We start from the raw sequence: 23,582 nt of genomic DNA on the forward strand, positions 1-23,582 counted from the left end.
CTAAGGTTTTTTCTCAAATTTGATAGCCGGCACCCGGATACTCCCGTCTGGTACTCTGCTTGACTCCCTGAATTAAAAACTCTGTAGGGAAGGGAGGTTTGGGCTTCTCAATCAATAGTCTCCATATCCCAGTTGTACAGTGATGGCACTTTAAAATCTTTCCAGCAATTGAAGGACGAGTTTAATTTACCCAATTTATATTTCTATAGATACCTACAACTTCGGCATGCCCTGCAGTCTCAGTTCAAGAATTCAGCCCCTGTAATTTCCCATTAAGACCGTTGTAAGCACACTGGGTCGAGTCAAGGCGATTTCTTTCACCTACTCATACCTTCTTACTAAATTTCATACAGACCCTCTCTCTCGTCTCCGTGAGAAATAGGAGGGTGATTTAGGCCCCATAGACGAAGACGACTGGGAACTTGCCCTGGAGTATCCGTGTATGGTCACTAAGTCCCATAGGTTTAATCAGATACAGCTTTTTATTTTACATAAAACTTATATGACACCAGCCAGGCTGGCTATGTTTGGGGCTGGTCACTTGGATGTTTTCCCTAAATACGGGGCTGCTGGGAGTTCCTTTTGGCATCTTGTGTGGGAATGTCTATCGCTATAGGTGTTTTGTTCTGGGATCAGGTCAATTCTGGAGAGGACGGGGATATCTAGAAGCGTGCTTACCCCAAGGTTTTGTCTCTTGGGAATGGGAGGCCCTGACTCCTTGTCCAAATGGGAGAGCCTATATGCTCGCAATATATGCGCCTTGGCTAAGGTGTGTCTTGCGAGATTGTGGATGACTTCTGACTGTCCTTCATTATCTGCTTTTAAGGCCTTGGTGAATGATGCTCTTTTCAAAGCCCGTAACATATATATATATATATATATATATATATATATATATATGAAAAACAATGCTATTTCTAAATTCGAGAAAGTCTGGTCTCCTTGGATCGAATCTTCATACTCCTCTCCTGACCTTACACTATAGAGGGCAATGAGCTCCCATGATGATCTGTGTCCTGGGTTGATTCCGTGCTCGATGTACTCTTTATATGCACTGCTACTTCACAGAACGTGAACTCTTCCCTTCTCTTTCTTAAATTTTTTTTTTTTGTTCTTTTATTTTGTATTGGCTTTTATTTAGGTTTCTTAGTTAACTTGCAAATGCAAAATAAATAGGGGAACATTTTTAAATAATGACTAATATAATGCTTACAGATCTCGCTACTTCTTTCTACTGTATGTATTTGCCTCCCAACACTGGCAACTATAGATACGGTGCATATTTGTTTTATCTTGTGTTTTTTTGAGTGTGTTTTTTTTATATGGGATGACTTCCCAGGCACATTGCTTCAGATTTATTATTTTACACTTTATACAGTGCTAAATGATGGCTATGCTGTGTATATGTTCCATAATGTTGTAACGCACTTGTGTGCTACATTTGTTTTTATGTGAAACATGCGATATCTGTATATGACAATCTTTTTTGAATAAAAATGACTCTATTTAAAAAAAAAAATATTGCAATTTGGGACTGACATAATAATGCATTTTAGTAAATCTCTCCAAGCATTTTAAAGAACAACTTGAGCACTTTTGAAAGTATGATACCATATGCTCCTGTGAAACTGAAGAGGGAGGTATACAGGCTGTCCTGGACTGAGTTATTATGACTGCATGCAGCAAATTAAGTTAAAAGCGATGGCCGAAACCAGTGGCCTACTGCACATGCCAGAACATGTCACTGATACATATACAGAGAAGAGCCCTGTTTAGAGACAAATTGCAATCTTATTGGCTGCGCCGTAGAGCATCAGCTAAAGGAGGTGGTCCCAGTCGTTTTCCTTTACTTGCAGAGCACCAACTGAGTGAGAGCAGGAAAGAACAGCTGACAGTATGAGAAAGGTACCGAAAGGGTTGCTGTCTCTGTGCAGTGTGTGTCCCACTATGTTTTTTTGGGGGATTCTGTAGTCTTCAGTGCACACTAAAATTTACAGGCAGAGATCCTGGTCCAATGTACAGGTGATGCACCATATGCATCTACAGTTAAGGACATTTGCCTCTTCTATGGTGGTGCAGGAGACGTGATCTGGATTATGGAATACAAGCATGCCTATGTTATATCATATAGTTAGAAAGTGTGTGTGCAGTATATAGGGGATATGCCCTTCCCTTTATTATCATACCAGACATCCGTGTCTGTTTTACAGTGGACTTTAGAAATTTGGCCCTGGACATTTGAAATCTGATAAACTGCAGTACACTCCATTGCTCATTTTTTATGATGTTACATCTAGTGTTTCTTTTTTTATTATACGTGAAGTATTTTTTAGTATATTGAAGATGATTATTTAAAGTGCAGTATATGCTTTATTATAATACTGCTCAGTTTTATATTGAGTGCAGGCTATGGATGCGTCCCTGGCATTTGTATCATGGTCTGGCACATATTCATTAAACTGGGGTTGTATCTTCATTCTATCATAGTCTGGATGGGCCTGAGGCGCCTATTCTTCCATCTTTGCAACCCTATCATGTTGAAAGACAGTAACCTCCAGCCTTACTACTGCTTGTATTTGAAGGACTTCTTGTTCCTGCTTACGTTTCTTTACCTAAAAATGTTTCTTTACTTGAAATGTTTTTAACACTTTAGATCATTGAATCATATTATATACACTTAGAGGAATATAATAATAATAGTAATAATAATAATAATAATAATAATAATAATAATAATAATATTTCTCGTACGTCCTAGAGGATGCTGGGGTCACATCAAGAACCATGGGGTATAGACTGGATCCGCAGGAGACATGGGCACTTTAAGACTTTCAAAGGGTGTGACCTGGCTCCTCCCTCTATGCCCCTCCTCCAGACTCCAGTTTAGAATCTGTGCCCAGGCAGACTGGATGCACACTGAGGAGCTCTACTGAGTTTCTCTGAAAAGACTTTATGTTAGGTTTTTTATTTTCAGGGAGCACTGCTGGCAACAGTCTCCCTGCTTCGTGGGACTGAGGGGGCAAAAGTCAGACCTACTTCTGTGAGTTAAAGGCTCTGCTTCTTTGGTTACAAGACACCATTAGCTCCTGAGGGTTTGGAACACTAGGTACGCCTAGGGGTTCATTCCCAGAGCCTGCCGTCACCCCCCTTGCAAAGCCAGAAGTCAGAAGACAGGTGAGTAGAAGAAGATCAAAAGACTTCAGTGACGGCTTTGAGGTTCGGCGCAGCGATCGCACGCTGCGCGCCATGCTCCCACACACAGCCGCACTACAGTGTGCAGGGCGTAGGGGCGGGGAGGGGGGGGGGGCAGTATATAAATCCTCAAAATACACTGGCAAGAGGGGACATAAGTGCCAAGGCACTGTCCTAACCCCGCCAGTATAAATATTAGTTGGAAAAAGGCGGGATGAAGCGCGCCATTGAGAGGCGGAACTTTCTCCTCACAGCCCACACACACATACACTGCTAGACATATGCAGGGCGCAGGGGGGAAGGGGGGGGCGCACTGGGCAGAAAAAACACTAGTTTATGGCAAAAACGGACATTAACACACACTGTCCAACCCCCGCCAGTGAAATTAATTATTTAATTAAGAGCGGGAGAAGCGCGCCATTATGGGGGCGGGGCTTCTTCCTCACTAAGCTAGCACACAACTCAGCGCCATTTTCTCCTTCAGAGAAACGCTGGTCCTCCCTTCACTACTGACTTGTATCAGGGTGCAAAAAAAGGAGGGGGCGATGTATATGGTGCTTGTATTGTATCATGTTATATTATAAAGCGCTGCAGGTCTGTTTTATGATATATTTCATAGATTTGTGTGTTTGCACTGGGGTGTAAACTGGCTAACCCCTTTTTATGTGTCCCTCCTACAGAGGTCTGTCCCCTATTAGTCCCAGTGTGTCTGTAGGTGTGTGGTACACGTGGGTGACATATCTGAAGCAGGGAGTTCCTTTACGGAGGAAACCATTTGGGGACGCAGAGTTGTAAGGTGGTGACGCTACCGGCACACCAAGAGCCTGCATGGGGATTGGTTAAGGCTGTATCTAAGGGTGCATGCTGGATATGTAGAAGATATGTTTGTCAGCATTCTGTTTCTTCCATCTGCAGGCGACCCTCTCTGGGTCACATAAAGTCAATTTACAAATGTTATGACTACTGCTACCGACGCGGACTCTGAGTCCTGTGTAGCCGATAGGGATTCCAGGGAAATAGATAAAATAAGACAAGCTTAATATATTCTTTCCCGGCAGTCACCCCCTGTGTTAGACAGTGCACTGTCTAGGGTGAAAAAGAAGGTAATTCTCCCTATACCTGACATGGCTTCACTAAACGGGACGACGAACCGAAAGGTGAAAACTATATGTTGCAAAGAGACACTGGTCAGGTCCACTATGGCTTGCGCGTGGGTGTGTCACGCTATTACAAAATGGTCAGAGAACGTGTCATCAGAAATTGACACGACTGATAAAGATGAGATACTCCCTAAGTTAGGAAATATCAAAGACGCTGCCGCATGCATGCTAGGAGCAATAAAAGATATTGGACCAGGGCAGTATCGGCTCGGCAGGCGTTGGGGATTCACCAGTGAAACACGGATGCAAATTCCAAGAGAAATATGGAGGATCTCCTATACAAAGGTGAGGCCTTATTTGGTGATGGACTGGAGGCGTTGGTCTCAGCGGCTACCGCAGGTAAGTCGACATTTATTGCCCTCTGCTTGGGCACCGGCAAAGAGATCACCCTCACATGCAGTCTTTTCGTTCCAGTAAGTACAGCGAAAGGGTTCCCCTTAGGGGAAGAGACATAAAGATGTCTACAGCGGCTTCAGGTTGCCACAAAAAGAAGACTACCCATACTTCTGCCATGTGTACAGCATGACGCTGGGGCTCCCTCGCGGGAGGTCGCTCGGGTGGGGGCACGTCTAAAACTACTCAGTCAGAATTGGAGTCAATCTGACCTGGATCCCTGGGTTTTACATATAGTGTCCCAGGGGTACGAATCAAGACGTTTCCCCATGCCGATTTTTAAAATCAACCTTGCCGGCGTCTCTTCCAGGAAGAGAAGCAGTGATATCGGTAATTCAAATGTTCTGTCAGGACCAGGTCATAGTGATTTCCACTCTGGATTACAGGGGGTCAGTAGATAAAGGATGCTTACCTGCATGTTCCCTTTTATCCTTCTCACCAGGCTTATCTGTGATTCGCGGTTCAGAATTGCCATTACCAATTCTGGACGTTACCTTTCGGTATCTCCACGGCGCAGAGGGCTTTTCACCAAGGGGATGGTGAAGATGATGATCCTCCTGCGTCAAGAAGGAGTCAATATAATTCCTTATCTAGACGATCTCCTGATAAAGGCGAGATCCAGGAAGCAGTTGTTACAAAACAACACACTCTCCCTGTCAATACTCCAACAACACCACGGTTGGATCATAAATTATCCAAAGTCATAGTTGGAACCGACGACAAGATTGTCTTTTCTCGGGATGATTCTGGACACAGAGGTTCAGAGAGTATTTCTTCCGGTGGAAAAGGCTCTGTAAATCCAGAAAATGGTAAAACAGATATTGAAACCATCAAGTGTGTCGATCCATCAGTGCATTCGGTTGTTGGGGAAGATGGTGGCGGCCTACGAGGCCATACAGTTTGGCAGGTTCCATGCCAGGGTATTCCAGTGGGACCTGTTGGACAAGTGGTCGTGATTCCACCTACATATGCACCGGAAGATAATCCTGTCGTCAAAAGCCAGGATTTCGCTCCTGTGGTGGCTACACAGTTCTCAGCTACTAAAGGGACGCAGGTTCGGGATTCAGGACTGGGTCCTGGTAACCACGGATGCAAGTCTCCGAGGCTGAGGAGCTGTCACTCAGGGGGAAAGCTTCCAAGGAAAATGGTCAAGTCAGGAAGCCTGCCTTCACATAAACGAGCTGGAATTGAGAGCCATTTACAACGGCCTTCAACAAGTGGTACATCTTCTTCAAGATCATTCCGTGCAGATCCAGTTGGACAATGTAACAGCAGTCGCGTACATAAACAGGCAGGGCGGAACGAAAAAGCAGAGCAGCAATGGCAGAGGTGACGAAGATCCTCCTCTGGGCAGAAAGACATGTAAAGGCTCTCGGCAATTTTCATTCCGGGAGTAGACAACTGGGAAGCAGACTTCCTCAGCAGACACGATCTCCATCCAGGAGAGTGGGGCCTCCACCAAGAAGTCTTCGCAGAGGTGACAAGTCTTTTGGGAGTTCCTCAAGTAGACATGATGGCATCTCGTCTCAACAAGAGGCTTCAGAGATATTGTTCCAGGCCGAGAGAACCTCAAGCAATAGCAGTGGATGCGCTAGTGGCTCAATGGGTGTTCCGGTTGGTGTATGTCTTCCCTCCACATCCGCTGATCCCAAAAGTGCTCAGGATCATAAGGAGAACAAGAGTTCGAGCAATTTTCATTGCCCCAGACTGGCCAAGCAGGGCTTAGTACCCAGATCTTCAGGAGTTGCTCATAGAAGATCCTCGGCCTCTTCCCCCTCGCGAGGACCTGCTGCAGCAGGGGCCGTGCGTGTATCAAGACTTACCGCGGCTACGTTTGACGGCATGACTGTTGAGCGCCGGATCCTAGCCCGTAAGGGTATTCCCAAGTAAGTCATGCCCACCCTTATTCAGGCCAGGAAAGGAGTAACGTTGAAACATTACCACCGTATTTGGAGAAAATATGTGTCTTGGTGTGAATCCAAGAAGGCTCCTACGGAAGAGTTTCAGTTGGGACATTTTCTCCATTTTCTGCAGGCTGGTGTGGAGGCGGGCCTTAGATTTGGGTCAATCAAGGTCCAGATTTCGGCCTTGTCAGTGTTCTTCCAAAAACAATTGGCCTCTCTTCCAGAGGTTCAGACCTTCGTGAAAGGGGTTCTGCACATCCAGCCTCCATTTGTGCCTCCAGTGGCACCAGGGGACCTTAATGTGGTGTTGCAGTTCCTTCAATCGGATTGGTTTGAGCCTCTACAAGAGATAGAGTTGAAGTTTCTCACTTGGAAAGTGGTGATGCTTTTGGCATTGGCATCCGCACGGCGGGTGTCTGAGTTGGGGGCCTTGTCTCACAAGAGCCCTTACCTGATCTTCCATGAAGATAGGGCAGAGTTGAGAACTCGTCAACATTTTCTTCCAAAGGTGGTTTCATCTTTCCACGTAAACCAACCCAGTAGTTACTGACACGTTCACTGAGTCAAAGTCTCTAGATGTGGTTAGGGCTTTGAAGATTTACGTCGCTAGAACAGCTCAAATACGGAAAACAGAGTCTTTGTTTGTCCTGTATGCTCCCAACAAGATTGGGTGTCCTGCTTCCAAGCAGACTATTGCGCGTTGGATCAGAGGTACGATTCAGCACGCTCATACTACGGCTGGATTGCCGTTACCGACGTCGGTGAAGGCCATTCCACTATGAAGGTGTGCTCATCCTGGGTGGCTGCCCGGGGGGTCTCGGCATTACAACTTTGCCGAGCAGCTACTTGGTCGGGTTCAAACACATTTGCGAAGTTCTACAAGTTTGATACCCTGGCTGATGAGGACCTCATGTTTGGTCAATCGGTGCTGCAGAGTCATCCGTACCCTCCCGCCCGTTCTAGAGCTTTGGTATAAACCCCATGGTTCTTGATGTGATCCCAGCATCCTCTAGGACGTATGAGAAAATAGGATTTTAATACCTACCGGTAAATCCTTTTCTCTTAGTCCGTAGAGGATGCTGGGCGCCCGTCCCAGTGCGTACTGTATCTGCAGTTATTGATTGTGGTTACACACAGGTTGTGTTACGATTTTTGTCAGCATATTGCTGCATATTCTTCATGCCGATGGCTGGTGTTCTATTAAATACCACGTTCTGCGGCATGCTTGCGGTGTGAGCTGGTAAGATGCTCACCGTGGTTTAACAATAAATCCTTTCCTCGAAATGTCCATCTCCCTGGGCACAGTTCCTTAAACTGGAGTCTGGAGGAGGGGCATAGAGGGAGGAGCCAGGTCACACCCTTTGAAAGTCTTAAAGTGCCCATGTCTCCTGCGGATCCCGTCTATACCCCATGGTTCTTGATGTGACCCCAGCATCCTCTACGGACTAAGAGAAAAGGATTTACTGGTAGGTATTAAAATCCTATTTTATATAGCACTTTTCTCCTAATAGGACTCAAAGTGCTTTACAATTGTCTTTACAGCTCAAAATACAAAACAAGCTTAATAGTAGATACTAATGAAAGGTTTGTGTAAATAGGTAAGTCTTTAGTCTATTTTTGAAGGATTCTAGAGTGGAGGCTTCTCACACTGTGCAGGGAAGGGAGTTCCATAGAGTCACAAATTTGAAAGCTCGACCCCCAGATGAATTCCGTGAGATTCTACAGTAGGTACTGTTAGTAGTCCTTCATCTACAGATTGTAGTAATTGAGTGGGACAGTAAGGAATCAGAAGCTGCTTCAAGTACCTTGGGCTCTGGTCATATAGGGCTTTGAAAACGAGTAAGCCAATCTTGAAAACGTTTCGCCATTTTACAGGTATCCAGTGAAGGGAGTAGAGGATGGGTGTTATGTGGCTAGAATGGGGCTGGTTGGTTAATAGTCTGGCAGCTGCATTTTGTAACATCTGCAAGCGGTGCAATTCTTTTGCTGTGACACTAAGGTAGAAGGCATTGTAGTAGTCTAGGCGTGATGATACAAATGCATGTATGACTTTTGGCAGATCTTCTGAGGGTATTAAGTGCTTGATTCTGGCTATGTTCCTCAGATGAAAGAATGAGGATGTGATTGTGGCTGACACCTGATGTTTAAGTGTCAAGCCATTATTCAGGACAAAACCAAGATTCCGCACATGTTCAGTATTTTGTAGATTTTACCCCCAAGCGTAAGTCCTGTCAGTTGGCTATGCTGCAGTCTTGTCCTGTGACCTGACTGTTTTATCAGGGTTCAATCTCAGCCAACTGGAGCTCAGCTAGGCAGCCATTTAGGGTTGTTATTTGGTTATCTGTACCAGGAGCAAAGGACAGGTATAATTGTGTATTATCTACATAGCAGTGGTAGACCAAGCTATGATGTCTGATTATTTTACCCAGTGGTAGCATGTATACTGCAAAAAGCATGGGAGATAGTATAGAATCCTGTGGGACACCTCAAGTCAATGGTACTGATGGCAAAGACGAAACTCTCTGCGACCTGCCAGCAAGAAATGATTTGAACTAGATAAGGACTGTGCCATCCAGGTGCTCAGAATCCCATGGTCCACAGGGTCAAATGCTGCAGAGAGATCTAGAAGGATTAAGATTTAACAGTCACCTCTGTCTCTTGCCATTAGAAGATCATTAACCAGAGATGTTTCAATGTTATGTCTTCTCCTGAATCCTGCCTGGAATGAATCATAAATGTCATGGGTTGACAGGTGAGTTTCTAGTTGAGTTGCAATCATCCTTTCCTAGAAAAGGAAGGCTTGATACTGGCCTGTAGTTGGTCATGCAGTTAGGGTCTAAATTAGATTTTATTAAGAAGTGGTCTGGCTATTGCTTCCTTTAGTGGTTCAGGAAAAATGCTTGTCTGCAAAGAGCATTGAACTTTTTTTTGCAAATACAGGGCAGATTATTTCCATACACCCAAATAGAAGCTTGGTTGAGGGGGATACAGTCATTAGGTAGACATGGTCATTAGGTCGACATGTACTAGGTCAACATATAAAAAGTTTTCAATTTTTTTTCCATTTTCTGAACTTTTTCATAATTTACAATCCACGTGGACTACAATTGGGAATAGTAACCTGTGCCGAGCACAGCGGTAGCAGAGCAAGGCACCTTAACTTTGCTCGCCATGCGAGGGAACACGGTGCAATAATTGGGGTTCCCCGTCACTTTACGAAGAAAACGACACCAAAAAAAGTCAAACTCACATCGACCTAGTACATGTCGACCTAATGCATGTTGACCAATAGTAGTCAACCTAATGACTGTCGACCTAAATCTTGACGACCTAATGACCCATACCTGCTTGTGGTAGGGTCCAGATCACAGATGGAGGGACCCAACATTCTGGTAATTTCAGCAATGTTTTGTACTTCCACTTGGTCAAAGCTGTTCTATGAAGACAGGTGGCTTACATTGGCAGGCTTGCTAAATTGGTACTCCTTTGGTGTCACTGTGGGGATTCCAGCCCGGATGGTGGATACTTTATCTGCAAAGAATTTTGCAAACTCATTGTATCTTGACTGGGAGAGGGTTTTGTCAGGCAGCAGGTATGCTGGTTTGTAAAGCATCTCCACTGTATGGAAAAGCTGAGCTGGCCTATTTTTTGCTGCCATGATCTCATTTGAAAGGAACTCTGTTTTCTTGTGGGTGATTGTTGATTGATATTTTCCAGTGCATTTGATTAGATTATCTTCTACCAGGTTTGTCTACCTCCACCGTCTTTCAAGTCTACGACCTCTTTCCTTAAGATCACAAATAATGTTGTCAAACCAAGGTGCTTGACGGTGTGGTATGCAGGGTCGTATACGCACAGGGGCGATAGTATCTATTGCAGCTGTCACATCCCTGTTATAGTAACGGACTAGGGAACAAGGATCTTCACATGCCCCTTTATTACTGCAGAGAGGTCCAAGTTAGCTGCAAGAGCCTGAAGAGTCATACCCCTCCTTGGACAATACCTGGTCAATTCCATGGGAAAAGATCTGGAAGAGAAGATCAAGAGTGTAACCACTTTTATGTGTAGCAGAGGGAATGACTTGTGTGAGCCCCATTGTGCACATGAGATCTTGGCCGATGCGTGAGAACTCATCATCGATCCATGTATTGAAATCCCCGAGGATGAGACATCCTTGGTGCTCCAAAACTAGTCCAGCGCCAGTATCTGCAAACTCTTGTAGAAGTATCTTTTCATCTCCAGGGAGACTTTTTGAAAGCAGATGGCCACCCCTCCTCCCCTGCGATCCAGTCTGGGGTCGTGAATGACAGAGTAGTGTGTTGGAATTGCAGCTTCCAAGAGAGGTGCTGCATTTTTGTCCAGCCAAGTCTCTGTAATACAGTACAGGTTAATCTGAAGATTTGATAAGGTCAGCAATTGTAGCAGTAAATTTTCAAATCAGAAGCTTCTCTTTAACCCTATGCTTGTAGGTTGTGTGAGATGTTATCTGCAAGCATTCTATGGGGGAATTCATTTAGCTGCAGTAGATTACTGCGGGTTAAATGATCCCCCAGGACTATCCAATTAGCCCCGAAGCCAGGAGTTATGGTAGCCTCAGTGGCTGAAAATAAATTTTCCACATAACAAGCTGGTTAACCGGTACTGCAACCCTGTTAAAAGTAAAACATGATTCCGTGACCTTTTCACGGATTCTCTGGGTTAACACCCGTTAACTCGTGTTAACGCCCATTAACCCGCTACTTTAACACATGTTAACAAGGCTGTTGGGTGAAAAAGGGAGTACAGGTGAATAGCCCGAGGCTACCTCCTTTATTCACCAGTGAAAACTTTTCACGTCTAATTGAATTCTCCCTACTTTCACCTCCCCTCCTTCCCAGTAAGAAAAAAAAATACAATAATAAAACAATGGTACAGTAGCTTGTTGCAACTTCCTTTCGACTGACAGCTTCCTAGAGACAATGTAATATATTCTATATAAAGGAGCATTATTAACTCTAATAATGGCCATACACTAGAGCGATCTCATGTACGAATACAATTTCGCCACATCGTATGATGCATCGTATGCACATCGTACGTGGTTTGCATATGATTACGATGCGATGCGCGGCCCTGTGGGTTGAATATCGCATCCACAGATCATATGTGCAGGAAATATTGGCCCTCATTCCGAGTCGTTCGCTCTGTATTTTTCTTCGCATCGCAGCATTTTTCTGCTTAGTACGCATGCGCAATGTTCGCACTGCGACTGCGCCAAGTAATTTTGCTATGAAGATAGTACTTTTACTCACGGCTTTTTCTTCGCTTCGGCGATCGTAGTGTGATTGACAGGAAATGGGTGTTACTGGGCGGAAACACGGCGTTTTATGGGCGTGTGGATAAAAACGCTACCGTTTCCGGAAAAAACGCGGGAGTGGCTGGAGAAACGGAGGAGTGTCTGGCCGAACGCTGGGTGTGTTTGTGACGTCAAACCAGGAACGACAAGCACTGAACTGATCGCAGATGCCGAGTAAGGTTGAAGCTACTCAGAAACTGCTAAGTAGTTTGTAATCGCAATATTGCGAATACATCGTTCGCAATTTTAAGATGCTAAGATTCACTCCCAGTAGGCGGCGGCTTAGCGTGTGTAACTCTGCTAAAATCGCCTTGCGAGCGAACAACTCGGAATGAGGGCCATTGTCCGTCGTAATCATATGCACATCGTATACACATACGTACATCATAGGATGGTGCATAAATCAGCGTCCTTTTTTTAGTGATCATGTGCTTAAGGTGAGGCATACGATCGTATGATAGATCACGTTCCTAATCGTATGCAAATTTAAAAAAACAAATCAGGTGCCAGCGGCTCCCAGGGGGATTGAAGGGAAATCAGCTGTGGAATCGGATCTTATTCTGGTCGTACTAATGTATGGCCAGCATAAAAAATATATTTTTATGTTCAGTACTACATGAAAATATGTTTTATCCACTTATATGAGTAGTATTGTCTGCATTAATTCCGTGACCCTATCATATTGCATACACTGGGAAACGATTTACTTGACTGCTCTCTTGTGGTACAACAGTGACACTGCATTATGTAGACACAAATATGGTACAATCTCAATTATTAAAACTTAAATTTGATTTTCCTCTTAAAATGAAACCGTGGCATGTGGCATTTTCTTGATATTGTTAGTGATTGGGGAAAAGTTTACAATGTTAATATTTTGGCCATTCTTTTTTTATTTTTTTGTATTGCAGGGAGGAGGAAGTTCTTTTCACATTCTGGAGCAAGAAATTGACACTGTTAGCGAAATTCAAGCGCACTTCCCACATTTCAAATCTGTTCCTATATATAACGATGAAGCAGACCCGCTAGTAGGATGGTCCACTCCACAGTCATGGAGAAGTGACGTCACATATGCAGCTATGGTAGTAAAGGTATGCAAGTTTGTGTCAGCGGTAGTTATTTATTACTTGACAATTATAATTATTTCTTATAGAGCATTAACATATGCCACAGCTTTGTACAATAGCTACATAGTGAAGTTGATGAAATGCAAAACACATTCAGTCTTGTGGCAGTTGCCAGTTTGGCCATTTGGAAATTAAAAAAACATTTCCTGACCTTAAATAAGGCTATACATTATGTGAATCAATCATTCCCATAATTTATTTTCTCATATGTCCTAGAGGATGCTGGGGTCATCATAGAACCATGGGGTATAGAAGGGATCTGCAGGAGACATGGGCACTTTAAGACTTTGAAAGGGTGTGAACTGGCTCTTCCTTCTATGCCCCTCCTCCAGACTCCGGTTTTAGAATTGTGCCCAGTGAGACTGGATGCACTACAGGGAGCTCTACTGAGTTTCTCTGAAAAAAACTTTTTTGTTAGGTTTTTTATGTTCAGGGAGACTGCTGGCAACAGTCTCCCTGCTTCGTGGGACTTAGGGGAGAGGAGTATGACCCACTTCCAGTGAGTTCAAGGGCTCTGCTTCTGGCTACAGGACACCATTAGCTCCTGAGGGTGCTGATCGCTGGGTACGCCTAGATGCTCACTCCCGCAGCCGGCCGTCACCCCCTTTCAGAGCCAGAAGTCAGAAGACAGGTGAGTAACCGAAGAAAAGAAGACTTCAGCTTCACTGACTGCATTTTCTTATTTTCTTAGGTACAGCGCAGCGGGCAGACGCTGCGTGCCGAGCTCCCGCACACAGCACTACAGGTTTTAGGGCGGGGGGGGCGCGCCCTGGGCAGCTTAAATCATCCTCATTATTCCACTGGCAAGAGTGGACATTAGTGCCACGGCACTGTCCCAACCCCCGCCAGTGTAAATATCAGAAAAAGCGGGACAGAAGCGCGCCATTAAGGGGGCGGAGCTTCTTCCTCACAGCTCACGGCGCCATTTCCTCTCCGCAGGCTGCAGAGATGCTGGTCCTCCTCACACTGACAAGTACCAGGGTTACAAAACGGGGGGGGGAGGCAAGTCAATTGGTGATAGTAAAAGCGCTTTAGGTCTGAGGCAATTTCTTGGTGATTTCAGACCCGTTGATTTAGCGCTGGGTTGTGAGCTGGCAAATCCCCTCTGTGTCTCTCTGACAGACTTTACTGTGGGTCTGTCCCCTATATGCCCGGTGTGTCTGTGGGTGTTTGGTGCACGTGTGTCGACATGTCTGAGGCTGAAGGCTCTTCCCAGGAGGAGGCTGTATTAGGGATACAAACGGCTGCGGGGGTGACCCTGTCGGCACCGCCGACGCCGGATTGGGTAAATGTGTTGAACGCCTTGAATGCTAATGTGGCTGTTATTAGTAAGAGGCTAGATAAGTATGAGTCTCAGACCCAGGCATGGAAGAAATCTGTAGAAGATATGTTATTGCAAAGTCAGGTCCCCTCAGGGTCGCAGAAACGTATGCTGGCCTAGTTGGCGGACACTGATACCGACACGGACTCTGATTCAAGTGTCGACTATGGCGATTCCAGATTAGATCCAAAATTGGCAAAAAGCATTCAGTACATGATTGTGGCGGTTAAAGAGGTACTACATATCTCTGAGGACCCGGCTGTCCCTGATAAAAGGGTCTGTATGTATAAGGAAAGGAAACCTGAGGTGACGTTTCCTCCCTCTCATGAACTGAACACGCTATTTGAGAAAGTCTGGGAAGGTCCTGACAAAAAGTTTCAGATTCCCAAAAGAATTACGGTAGCTTATCCGTTTCCCTCGGTGGATAGGGAAAAGTGGGAGTCACCCCCCACTGTGGACAAGGCCCTGTCACGTTTGTCTAAAAAGGCGGCTCTCCCGTCACCTGACATGGCTGCCCTTTAAGAATCCTGTGGATCGTAAACAAGAAACTACGTTAAAGTCCATTTATGCGACCACAGGTACACTACTCAGACCTGTCATTGCGTCTGCGTGGGTAAGTAGTGCTATCGAAAAGTGGGCAGACAACTTGTCTTCTGAAATAGATATCCTAGATAGGGATAGCATACTCTTAAGGCTGGGTTATATCAAGGACACTGCAGCATACCTTAAGGAAGCTGCGAGAGATATTGGTCTTTTGGGATCGAAGGCCAATGCCATGGCAGTCTCAGCTAGACGAGCGTTGTGGATTCACCAATGGAATGCTGATGCTGATTCCAAGAAAAGTATGGAGTCTCTACCATATAAAGGTAAGGCCTTATTTGGTGACAGCCTTGATGATTTGGTATCTACAGCTACCGCGGGTAAGTCATCCTTTTTGCCATATGTTCCTCCACAACAAAAGAAGACGCATCACTATCAGATGCAGTCCTTTCGGCCCAATAAATACAGAAAGGGCCGAGGTTCTTCCTTGCTACTAGAGGAAGGGGAAGAGGTAAACAATCACCAGCCTTGTCAGGCTCCCAGGAGTAGAAGTCCTCCCAGGCTTCTGCCAATTCCACCATTCCGCACTGGTGGGGGCAAGTCTCAAACTCTTCAGTCAGTTTTGGGTTCGTTCGGACCTAGACCCATGGGTTTTACAAATAGTATCCCAAGGGTACAAGCTGGAGTTTCAAGACGTTCCCCCTCGACGTTTTTTCAAATCGGCCTTACCAGCTTCTCTTCCGGACAGGGAGGTAGTTTGCCACGCAATACAAAAGTTGTGTCAAAATCAAGTTATCGTCAGGGTTCCCCAGTCACAACAGGGAGAAGGCTTTTATTCGAGCCTGTTTGTGGTCCCGAAGCCGGACGGCTCGGTCAGACCAATCCTAAACCTGAAATCCCTAAATTTCTACCTAAAGAAATTCAAATTCAAGATGGAGTCTCTCCGAGCAGTGATCTCCAGTCTGGAGGAAGGGGATTTTATGGTGTCGGTGGACATAAGGATGCCTACTTACATGTTCCCATTTATCCTCCGCATCAGGCTTACCTGAGGTTTGCTATTCAGGATTGTCATTACCAATTTCAAACGTTGCCGTTTGGTCTGTCCACGGCTCCGAGGATTTTCACCAAGGTGATGGCGGAGATGATGGTTCTCCTTCGCAAGCAAGGAGTCACGATTATCCCATACTTGGATGATCTCCTGATAAAGGCGAGATCCAGGGACCAGTTGGTGCAAAACGTTGCACTCTCCCTGACAGTTCTTCAGCAACATGGTTGGCTCCTAAACTTGCCAAAGTCACAGTTGATTCCGACGTAGCGGTTGTCGTTTTTGGGAATGATATTGGACACAGAACTACAGAGAGTCTTTCTTCCAGTGGACAAGGCTCTGGAACTTCAGAGTCTGGTCAAACAAATTCTGAAACCAGCAAGAGTGTCAATCCATCAATGCATTCGGTTGCCGGGGAAGATGGTTGCGGCCTACGAGGCCATTCAGTTTGGCAGGTTCCATGCCAGAGTGTTCCAGTGGGACCTGTTGGACAAGTGGTCCGGGTCCCACCTACACATGCACCGGAAGATAATCCTGTCTTCCAAGACCAGGGTATCACTTCTGTGGTGGCTGCACAGCTCTCACCTTCTAGAGGGGCGGAGGTTCGGGATACAGGACTGGATCCTGGTGACCACGGATGCAAGCCTCCGAGGCTGGGGGGACAGTCACAATGGGAGAAAACTTCCAAGGAAGATGGTCAAGTCAGGAAACTTGTCCCCACATAAATGTTCTGGAGTTAAGGGCCATTTACAATGGCCTTCTGCAAGCGGAACATTTTCTTCGAGACCTGCCTGTACTGATCCAGTCGGACAGTGTAACAGCAGTAGCATACATAAACCTTCAGGGCGGAACGAAAAGCAGAGCGGCAATGGCAGAAGCCACAAGGATTTTCTGCTGGTGGAAAAGCATACAAGTGCTCTGTCAGCGATCTTCATTCCAGGAGTGGACAACTGGGAAGCAGACACAATCCAGGAGAGTGGGGCCTCCACCAAGAAGTCTTCGCAGAGGTGACAAGTCTTTGGGGAATTCCTCAAGTAGACATGATGGCATCTCGTCTCAACAAGAAGCTTCAGAGATATTGTTCCAGGTCAAGGGACCCACAAGCAATTGCAGTGGATACACTGGTGACACCTTGGGTGTTTCAGTTGGTGTATGTATTCCCTCCACTTCCTCTCATTCCAAAGGTTCTAAAGATCATAAGAAGAACAAAGATCCGGGCGATCCTCATTGTCCCAGACTGGCCAAGGAGGGCTTGGTATCCAGATCTTCAGGAATTACTCATAGGAGATCCCTGGCCCCTTCCTCTGCGCGAGGACCTGTTACAACAGGGGCCGTGCGTGTATCAGGACTTACCGCGGCTACGTTTGACGGCATGGCGGTTGAGCGCAAAATCCTAGCCCGTAAGGGTATTCCCAGTGAAGTCATTCCCACAATTATTCAGGCCAGAAAAGGGTTAACGTCTAAACATTACCACCATATTTGGAGAAAATATGTTTCTTGGTGTGAATCCAAGGGGGCTCCTATGGAAGAGTTTCGGCTAGGACGTTTTCTCCATTTTCTACAAGCAGGTGTGGATGCGGGCCTTAAATTGGGCTCAATTAAGGTACAGATTTCGGCCTTATTGGTTTTCTTTCAGAAACAATTGGCCTCCCTTCCAGAAGTTCAGACTTTCGTGAAAGGCGTGTTGCACATCCAACCTCCATTTGTGCCTCCAGTGGCACCATGGGATCTTAATGTGGTGTTACAGTTCCTTCAATCACATTGGTTTGAACCTTTACGGAAGGTGGAGTTGAAATTCCTCACTTGGAAAGTGGTCATCCTGTTGGCCTTGGCATCTGCAAGGCGGGTGTCTGAGTTAGCGGCCTTGTCTCACAAGAGCCCTCATTTGATCTTCCATGAAGATAGAGCTGAATTGAGGATACGTCAACAATTTCTACCGAAGGTGGTTTCCTCTTTCCACATGAACCAACCTATTGTGGTGCCTGTGGCTACTGACGCCTTCGCTGAGTCAAAATCTCTGGATGTGGTCAGAGCTTTGAAGATTTATGTCACCAGAACAGCTCAGATTAGGAAAACAGAGGCTCTGTGTGTCCTGTATGCTCCCAACAAGGTTGGGTGTCCTGCTTCCAAGCAGACCATTGCACGCTTGATCTGTAACACGATTCAGCATGCTCATTCCACGGCTGGATTGCCGTTACCGGAATTGGTGAAGGCCCATTCTACTAGAAAGGTGGGCTCATCCTGGGCGGCTGCCCGGGGGGTCTCGGCATTACAACTTTGCCGAGCAGCTACTTGGTCGGGGTCAAACACATTTGCAAAGTTCTACCAGTTTGACACCTTGGCCGATGAAGACCTTAAATTTGGTCAATCGGTGCTGCATAGTCATCCGCACTCTCCCGCCCGTTCTAGAGCTTTGGTATAACCCCATGGTTCTATGATGACCCCAGCATCCTCTAGGACGTATGAGAAAATAGGATTTTAATACCTACCGGTAAATCCTTTTCTCTTAGGGGGTCATACCGAGTTGTTCGCTCGTTGCCGATTTTCGCTATGCTGCGATTTGTTGCAAATTGCGCATGCGCAAGGCACGCAAGGTGCATGCGCTTAGTTATTTAACACAAAACTTAGCAGTCTTGCTGTGGCTTCTGCGGCGCATTTCAGTCGCACTGCTGTTCGGTAAATGATTGACAGGAAAGGGGCGTTTCTGGGCGGCAACTCAGCGTTTTCCCGGCGTTTGCAAAAAAACGCAGGCGTGTCAGGGAAAAACACGGTAGTGTCTGGAGAAACGGGGGAGTGGCTGGCCAAACGCAGGGCGTGTTTGTGACGTCAAACCAGGAACTAAACGGACTGAGCTGATCGCAATCTGTGAGTAGGTCCGGAGCTACTCAGAAACTGCTAAGAATTATTTAGTAGCAGTTTTGCTAATTTTTTGGTAGCTATTCTGCTATGCTAAGTTACACTCCCAGAGGGCGGCGGCCTAGCGTGTGCAATGCTGCTAAAAGCAGCTAGCGAGCGAACAACTCGGAATGAGGGCCTTAGTCCGTAGAGGATGCTAGGCGCCCGTCCCAGTGCGTACTGTATCTGCAGTTATTAGTTGTGGTTACACACATGTTGTGTTACGTTATTGCGCACATATGATGGTGAGCTGCTCAATCAGATTGTAATTTCACTCAGGTGCTAAAAGGGAGGGGTAATTCTGTGTAAGAAAAAACTATTTGTGTTCCCTAATGCACACTGAGTGAAAAATAATCATACTACATAATATACAGATAATACAGAGATCTTAGTTGCGTATATCTGCAGATATAGGGTTAAGCCCCCAGGCCGATCGACAAGGCTTCTCCGTCACTGGGAATCCCTAATACTAGGTATGGGCATGGGGTGCAGGACCCCATCACGTCGGCACAGGTTGGCTACCCCAGGTCAGCACACAAGTGAAAATTAATAAGGGTTAATAAGAAGCACAGAAGTGCTATGCAAGTGGTGTGATTAAAATAATACAAAAATATATACAAAGTGATAGGGAAAATCATAAGTGTTAATAAAGTGTTAGGGTGTGCCGACCTGAAGCCGCCGAGCCATACCGACACAGGGGCCACCACACCCACCCCATAAATAATTACACATATGTCTGGGTCTAAATTCCCAGTGTAAGGCCACATGATAATGGCTCCTACAGTATCTGAGAGCCAGCTTACCTGGAGACACCCCTAGCTTCTCCAATGGCACTCTGGAGTCAGCAATCCCTCCTAATGCTGACCCATCCATGCCTCTCTAAATACAATGCACATATGATGGTGAGCTGCTCAATCAGATTGTAATTTCACTCAGGTGCTAAAAGGGAGGGGTAATTCTGTGTAAGAAAAAACAATTTGTGTTCCCTAATGCACACTGAGTGAAAAATAATCATACTACATAATAATCAGATAATACGGAGATCTTAGTTGCGTATATCTGCAGATATAGGGTTAAGCCCCCAGGCCGATCGACAAGGCTTCTCCGTCACTAATACTAGGTATGGGCATGGGGTGCAGGACCCCATCACGTCGGCACAGGTCGGCTACCCCAGGTCAGCACACAAGTGAAAATTAATAAGGGTTAATAAGAAGCACTCAGTGTGCATTAGGGAACACAGATTGTGTTACATTATTGTCAGCATGTTGCTGCAATTGTTTATGCCGTTGGCTTGTGTTCTGTTGAATGCCACGTTCTGCGGCATGCTTGAGGTGTGAGCTGGTATGAATCTCACCTTAGTTTAACAATAAATCCTTTTCTCGAAATGTCCGTCTCCCTGGGCACAGTTCCTATAACTGGAGTCTGAAGGAGGAGCATAGAGGGAGGAGCCAGTTCACACCCTTTCAAAGTCTTAAAGTGCCCATGTCTCCTGCGGATCCCGTCTATACCCCATGGTTCTATGATGACCCCAGCATCCTCTACGGACTAAGAGAAAAGTATTTACCGGTAGGCATTAAAATCCTATTTTATTAATCATAGCAATAGCGACTATTTTTTGTAAATTGAGTTTGTAGTGACCTGGGGTATTTTTTCAACATAAACTAACCTTAGTTTTCTAACTTTTCTCATTTGATCTTTTTGTTCCCTTTATTAATGAGCCTGCACCCCTCTAAACCTTCTGTAACCACCAGTCTCAAAATTATTATCACATAGAAAGTGCATTAGCCTACATTTACAGTACATATAGGGGTATATGCAATTGCGGTCGAATTCCCGAAAATGTCGAAAAACGGGACATTTTCGCCAAAAAAAAAAATCCGACAATGCAATACAGTACTTTTCGCCAAAAAAACGGCCATTCCAAATTCGACTTTTTGAAATTCGACATTTGTCAAATTCGACATTTCTGCAATGGTACAAATGCGGCATTTCAACAAAAGTATATTCAATTGAAGATTGTAAATTCGACAACAGTGCTTTTAGACAGTAAATTCGTCATTTTCAATCCGCCACACTTTGCTGGCGGAATCTAATAAAAAAATTTCAAAACATTTTTTTTTGTGTTTTTTTTATTGGTAATAGCATATCTATTTATATTAGAAGGGATTAGATACTTGGTTTGTCTATTTAGGAGGCACAAGTATTATTTATATATATTTGTAAAAAAATATATATTTTTTTTTTAATGGAATGGTGTAAAAATCAGAAAAAAAATGCGTGGGGTCCCCCCTCCTAAGCATAACCAGCCTCGGGCTCTTTGAGCCGGTCCTGGTTGCCAAAATACGGGGGGGGGGGGAAATGACAGGGGATCCCCCGTATTTTAACAACCAGCACCGGGCTCTGCGCCTGGTCCTGGTGCAAAAAATACGGGGGACAAAAAGAGTAGGGGTCCCCCGTATTTTTTGTACCAGCACCAGGCTCCACTAGCTGGACAGATAATGCCACAGCCGGGGGTCACTTTTATACAGCGCCCTGCGGCCGTGGCATTAAATACCCAACTAGTCACCCCTGGCCGGGGTACCCTGGAGGAGTGGGGACCCCTTCAATCAAGGGTTCCCCCCCCAGCCACCCAAGGGCCAGGGGTGAAGCCCGAGGCTGTCCCCCCCATCCATGGGCTGCGGATGGGGGGCTGATAGCCATGTGTAAAAATTAACGACTATTGTTTTTTGCAGAAGAACTACAAGTCCCAGCAAGCCTCCCCTGCAAGCCGGTACTTGGAGAACCACAAGTACCAGCATGCGGGGGGGAAACGGGCCCGCTGGTACCTGTAGTTCTACTGCAAAAAAATACCCAAATAAAAACAGGACACAGACACCGTGAAAGTATAACTTTATTATATACATGCCGACACACATACTTACCTATGTTGACACGCCGACTCTGGCCTCGTCTCCAATGTCGACGTCCGGGGTACCTGAAAATAAAATTATACTCACCTGATCCAGTGTCCAGTTCTTTTATTATAATCCACGTACTTGGCAAAACAAAAAACGCATTTACCCGAACCAGACGGACTGAAAGGGGTCCCATGTTTACACATGGGACCCCTTTCCCCGAACTTTGCGGTCAGCGGTGAGGTCACCCGCGGTCAGCGGCTGACAGCGGGTAACCCCACCGCTGACCGCAAAGTTCCCACCATTGAAACTAATGGAGGGAGCTGTGCGATGCGCTGTCTGCCAGCTCAGACGCGCAAAGCCAATCAGGAGAGTGCCACGAAGTGGCGCTTCCTGATTGGCTGAAGGGACCTTTCTGTGACAGGAGTCATGGGGGGTCTCTGCATTCGGGGAAATTTCAGTCCGCCTGGTTCGGGTAAATGCGTTTTTTTGTTTTGCCAAGTACGTGGATTATAATAAAAGAACTGGACACTGGATCAGGTGAGTATAATTTTATTTTCAGGTACCCCGGACGTCGACATTGGAGATGAGGCCAGAGTCGGCGTGTCAACATAGGTAAGTATGTGTGTCAGCATGTATGTAATAAAGTTATACTTTCACGGTGTCTGTGTCCTGTTTTTATTTGGGTATTTTTTTTGCAGTAGAACTACAGGTACCAGCGGGCCCGTTCCCCCCCCCGCATGCTGGTACTTGTGGTTCTCCAAGTTCCGGCTTGCGGGGGAGGCTTGCTGGGACTTGTAGTTCTTCTGCAAAAAACGATATTCTTACATTTTCAACAAGGCTATCAGCCCCCCATCCGCAGCCCTTGGATGGGGGGGACAGCCTCGGGCTTCACCCCTGGCCCTTGGGTGGCTGGGGGGGGGACCCCTTGATTGAAGGGGTCCCCACTCCTCCAGGGTACCCCGGCCAGGGGTGACTAGTTGGGTATTTAATGCCACGGCCGCAGGGCGCTGTATAAAAGTGTCCCCCGGCTGTGGCATTATCTGTCCAGCTTGTGGAGCCCGGTGCTGGTACAAAAAATACGGGGGACCCCCACTCTTTTTGTCCCCCGTATTTTTTGCACCAGGACCAGGCGCAGAGCCCGGTGCTGGTTGTTAAAATACGGGGAATCCCCTGTAATTTTTTCCCCCGTATTTTGGCAACCAGGACTGGCTCAAAGAGCCCGAGGCTGGTTATGCTTAGGAGGGGGGACCCCACGCAATTTTTTTCCAGGTTTTTTCGGGGTTTTTCCCGTTTTTTAAACATTTTTATAAATCTAATCAAAATCCGTCAAATTGGCCGTTTTTCGACAGCGGGACTGTCGAATTCGTTTTTTATTGAATATGTCGAATTCCGGCACCCACCTGCCGGAATTCGACGGTCGAATTGTGTCGAATTTAAAAACGGGCGAAAAAGTGCCGCAATTCGCCCGAAATTGCATATACCCCATAGACTTCACTGTACGTTCACTGCTCCACTTGTCATTTTCTATAGCAATTTACTTTCCTGTCCTGAACTATCCTGGCAGGTATTCACTGGCCATCGGGTGTCACGCTTTCCATTCCTACATCACTATCAGGCACGCTGAACACTTAGTAATGGCTTCACTTTTCTCACAAATGTCAGACGTGATGATGTCATGTAGCATGACATCATCAAACTTGACATTTATGCTGCTTTCACATCGCAAAACCGGGTCACACCCGGGACTTGTACATGGGTCTTTCCCAGGTGCGA

General features: G+C 45.9%; 1 protein-coding gene across 4 annotated transcripts in view; it reads left to right on the forward strand.

Moving 5' to 3' along the window:
* The window catches only part of IDUA (alpha-L-iduronidase), a 415,485-nt gene that overhangs the window by 328,187 nt on the left and 63,716 nt on the right, over positions 1-23,582 (forward strand). For all 4 annotated transcript variants that reach the window (XM_063919502.1, XM_063919500.1, XM_063919510.1 and 1 more), the window contains exon 7: positions 12,896-13,075. In XM_063919502.1, coding sequence (XP_063775572.1) covers positions 12,896-13,075 — 180 coding nt within the window. The remainder of the gene's footprint in view (positions 1-12,895; positions 13,076-23,582) is intronic.

The sequence above is a fragment of the Pseudophryne corroboree genome, chromosome 1, assembly GCF_028390025.1.
Source record: "Pseudophryne corroboree isolate aPseCor3 chromosome 1, aPseCor3.hap2, whole genome shotgun sequence".
In the NCBI taxonomy this organism is placed as follows: domain Eukaryota; kingdom Metazoa; phylum Chordata; class Amphibia; order Anura; family Myobatrachidae; genus Pseudophryne; species Pseudophryne corroboree.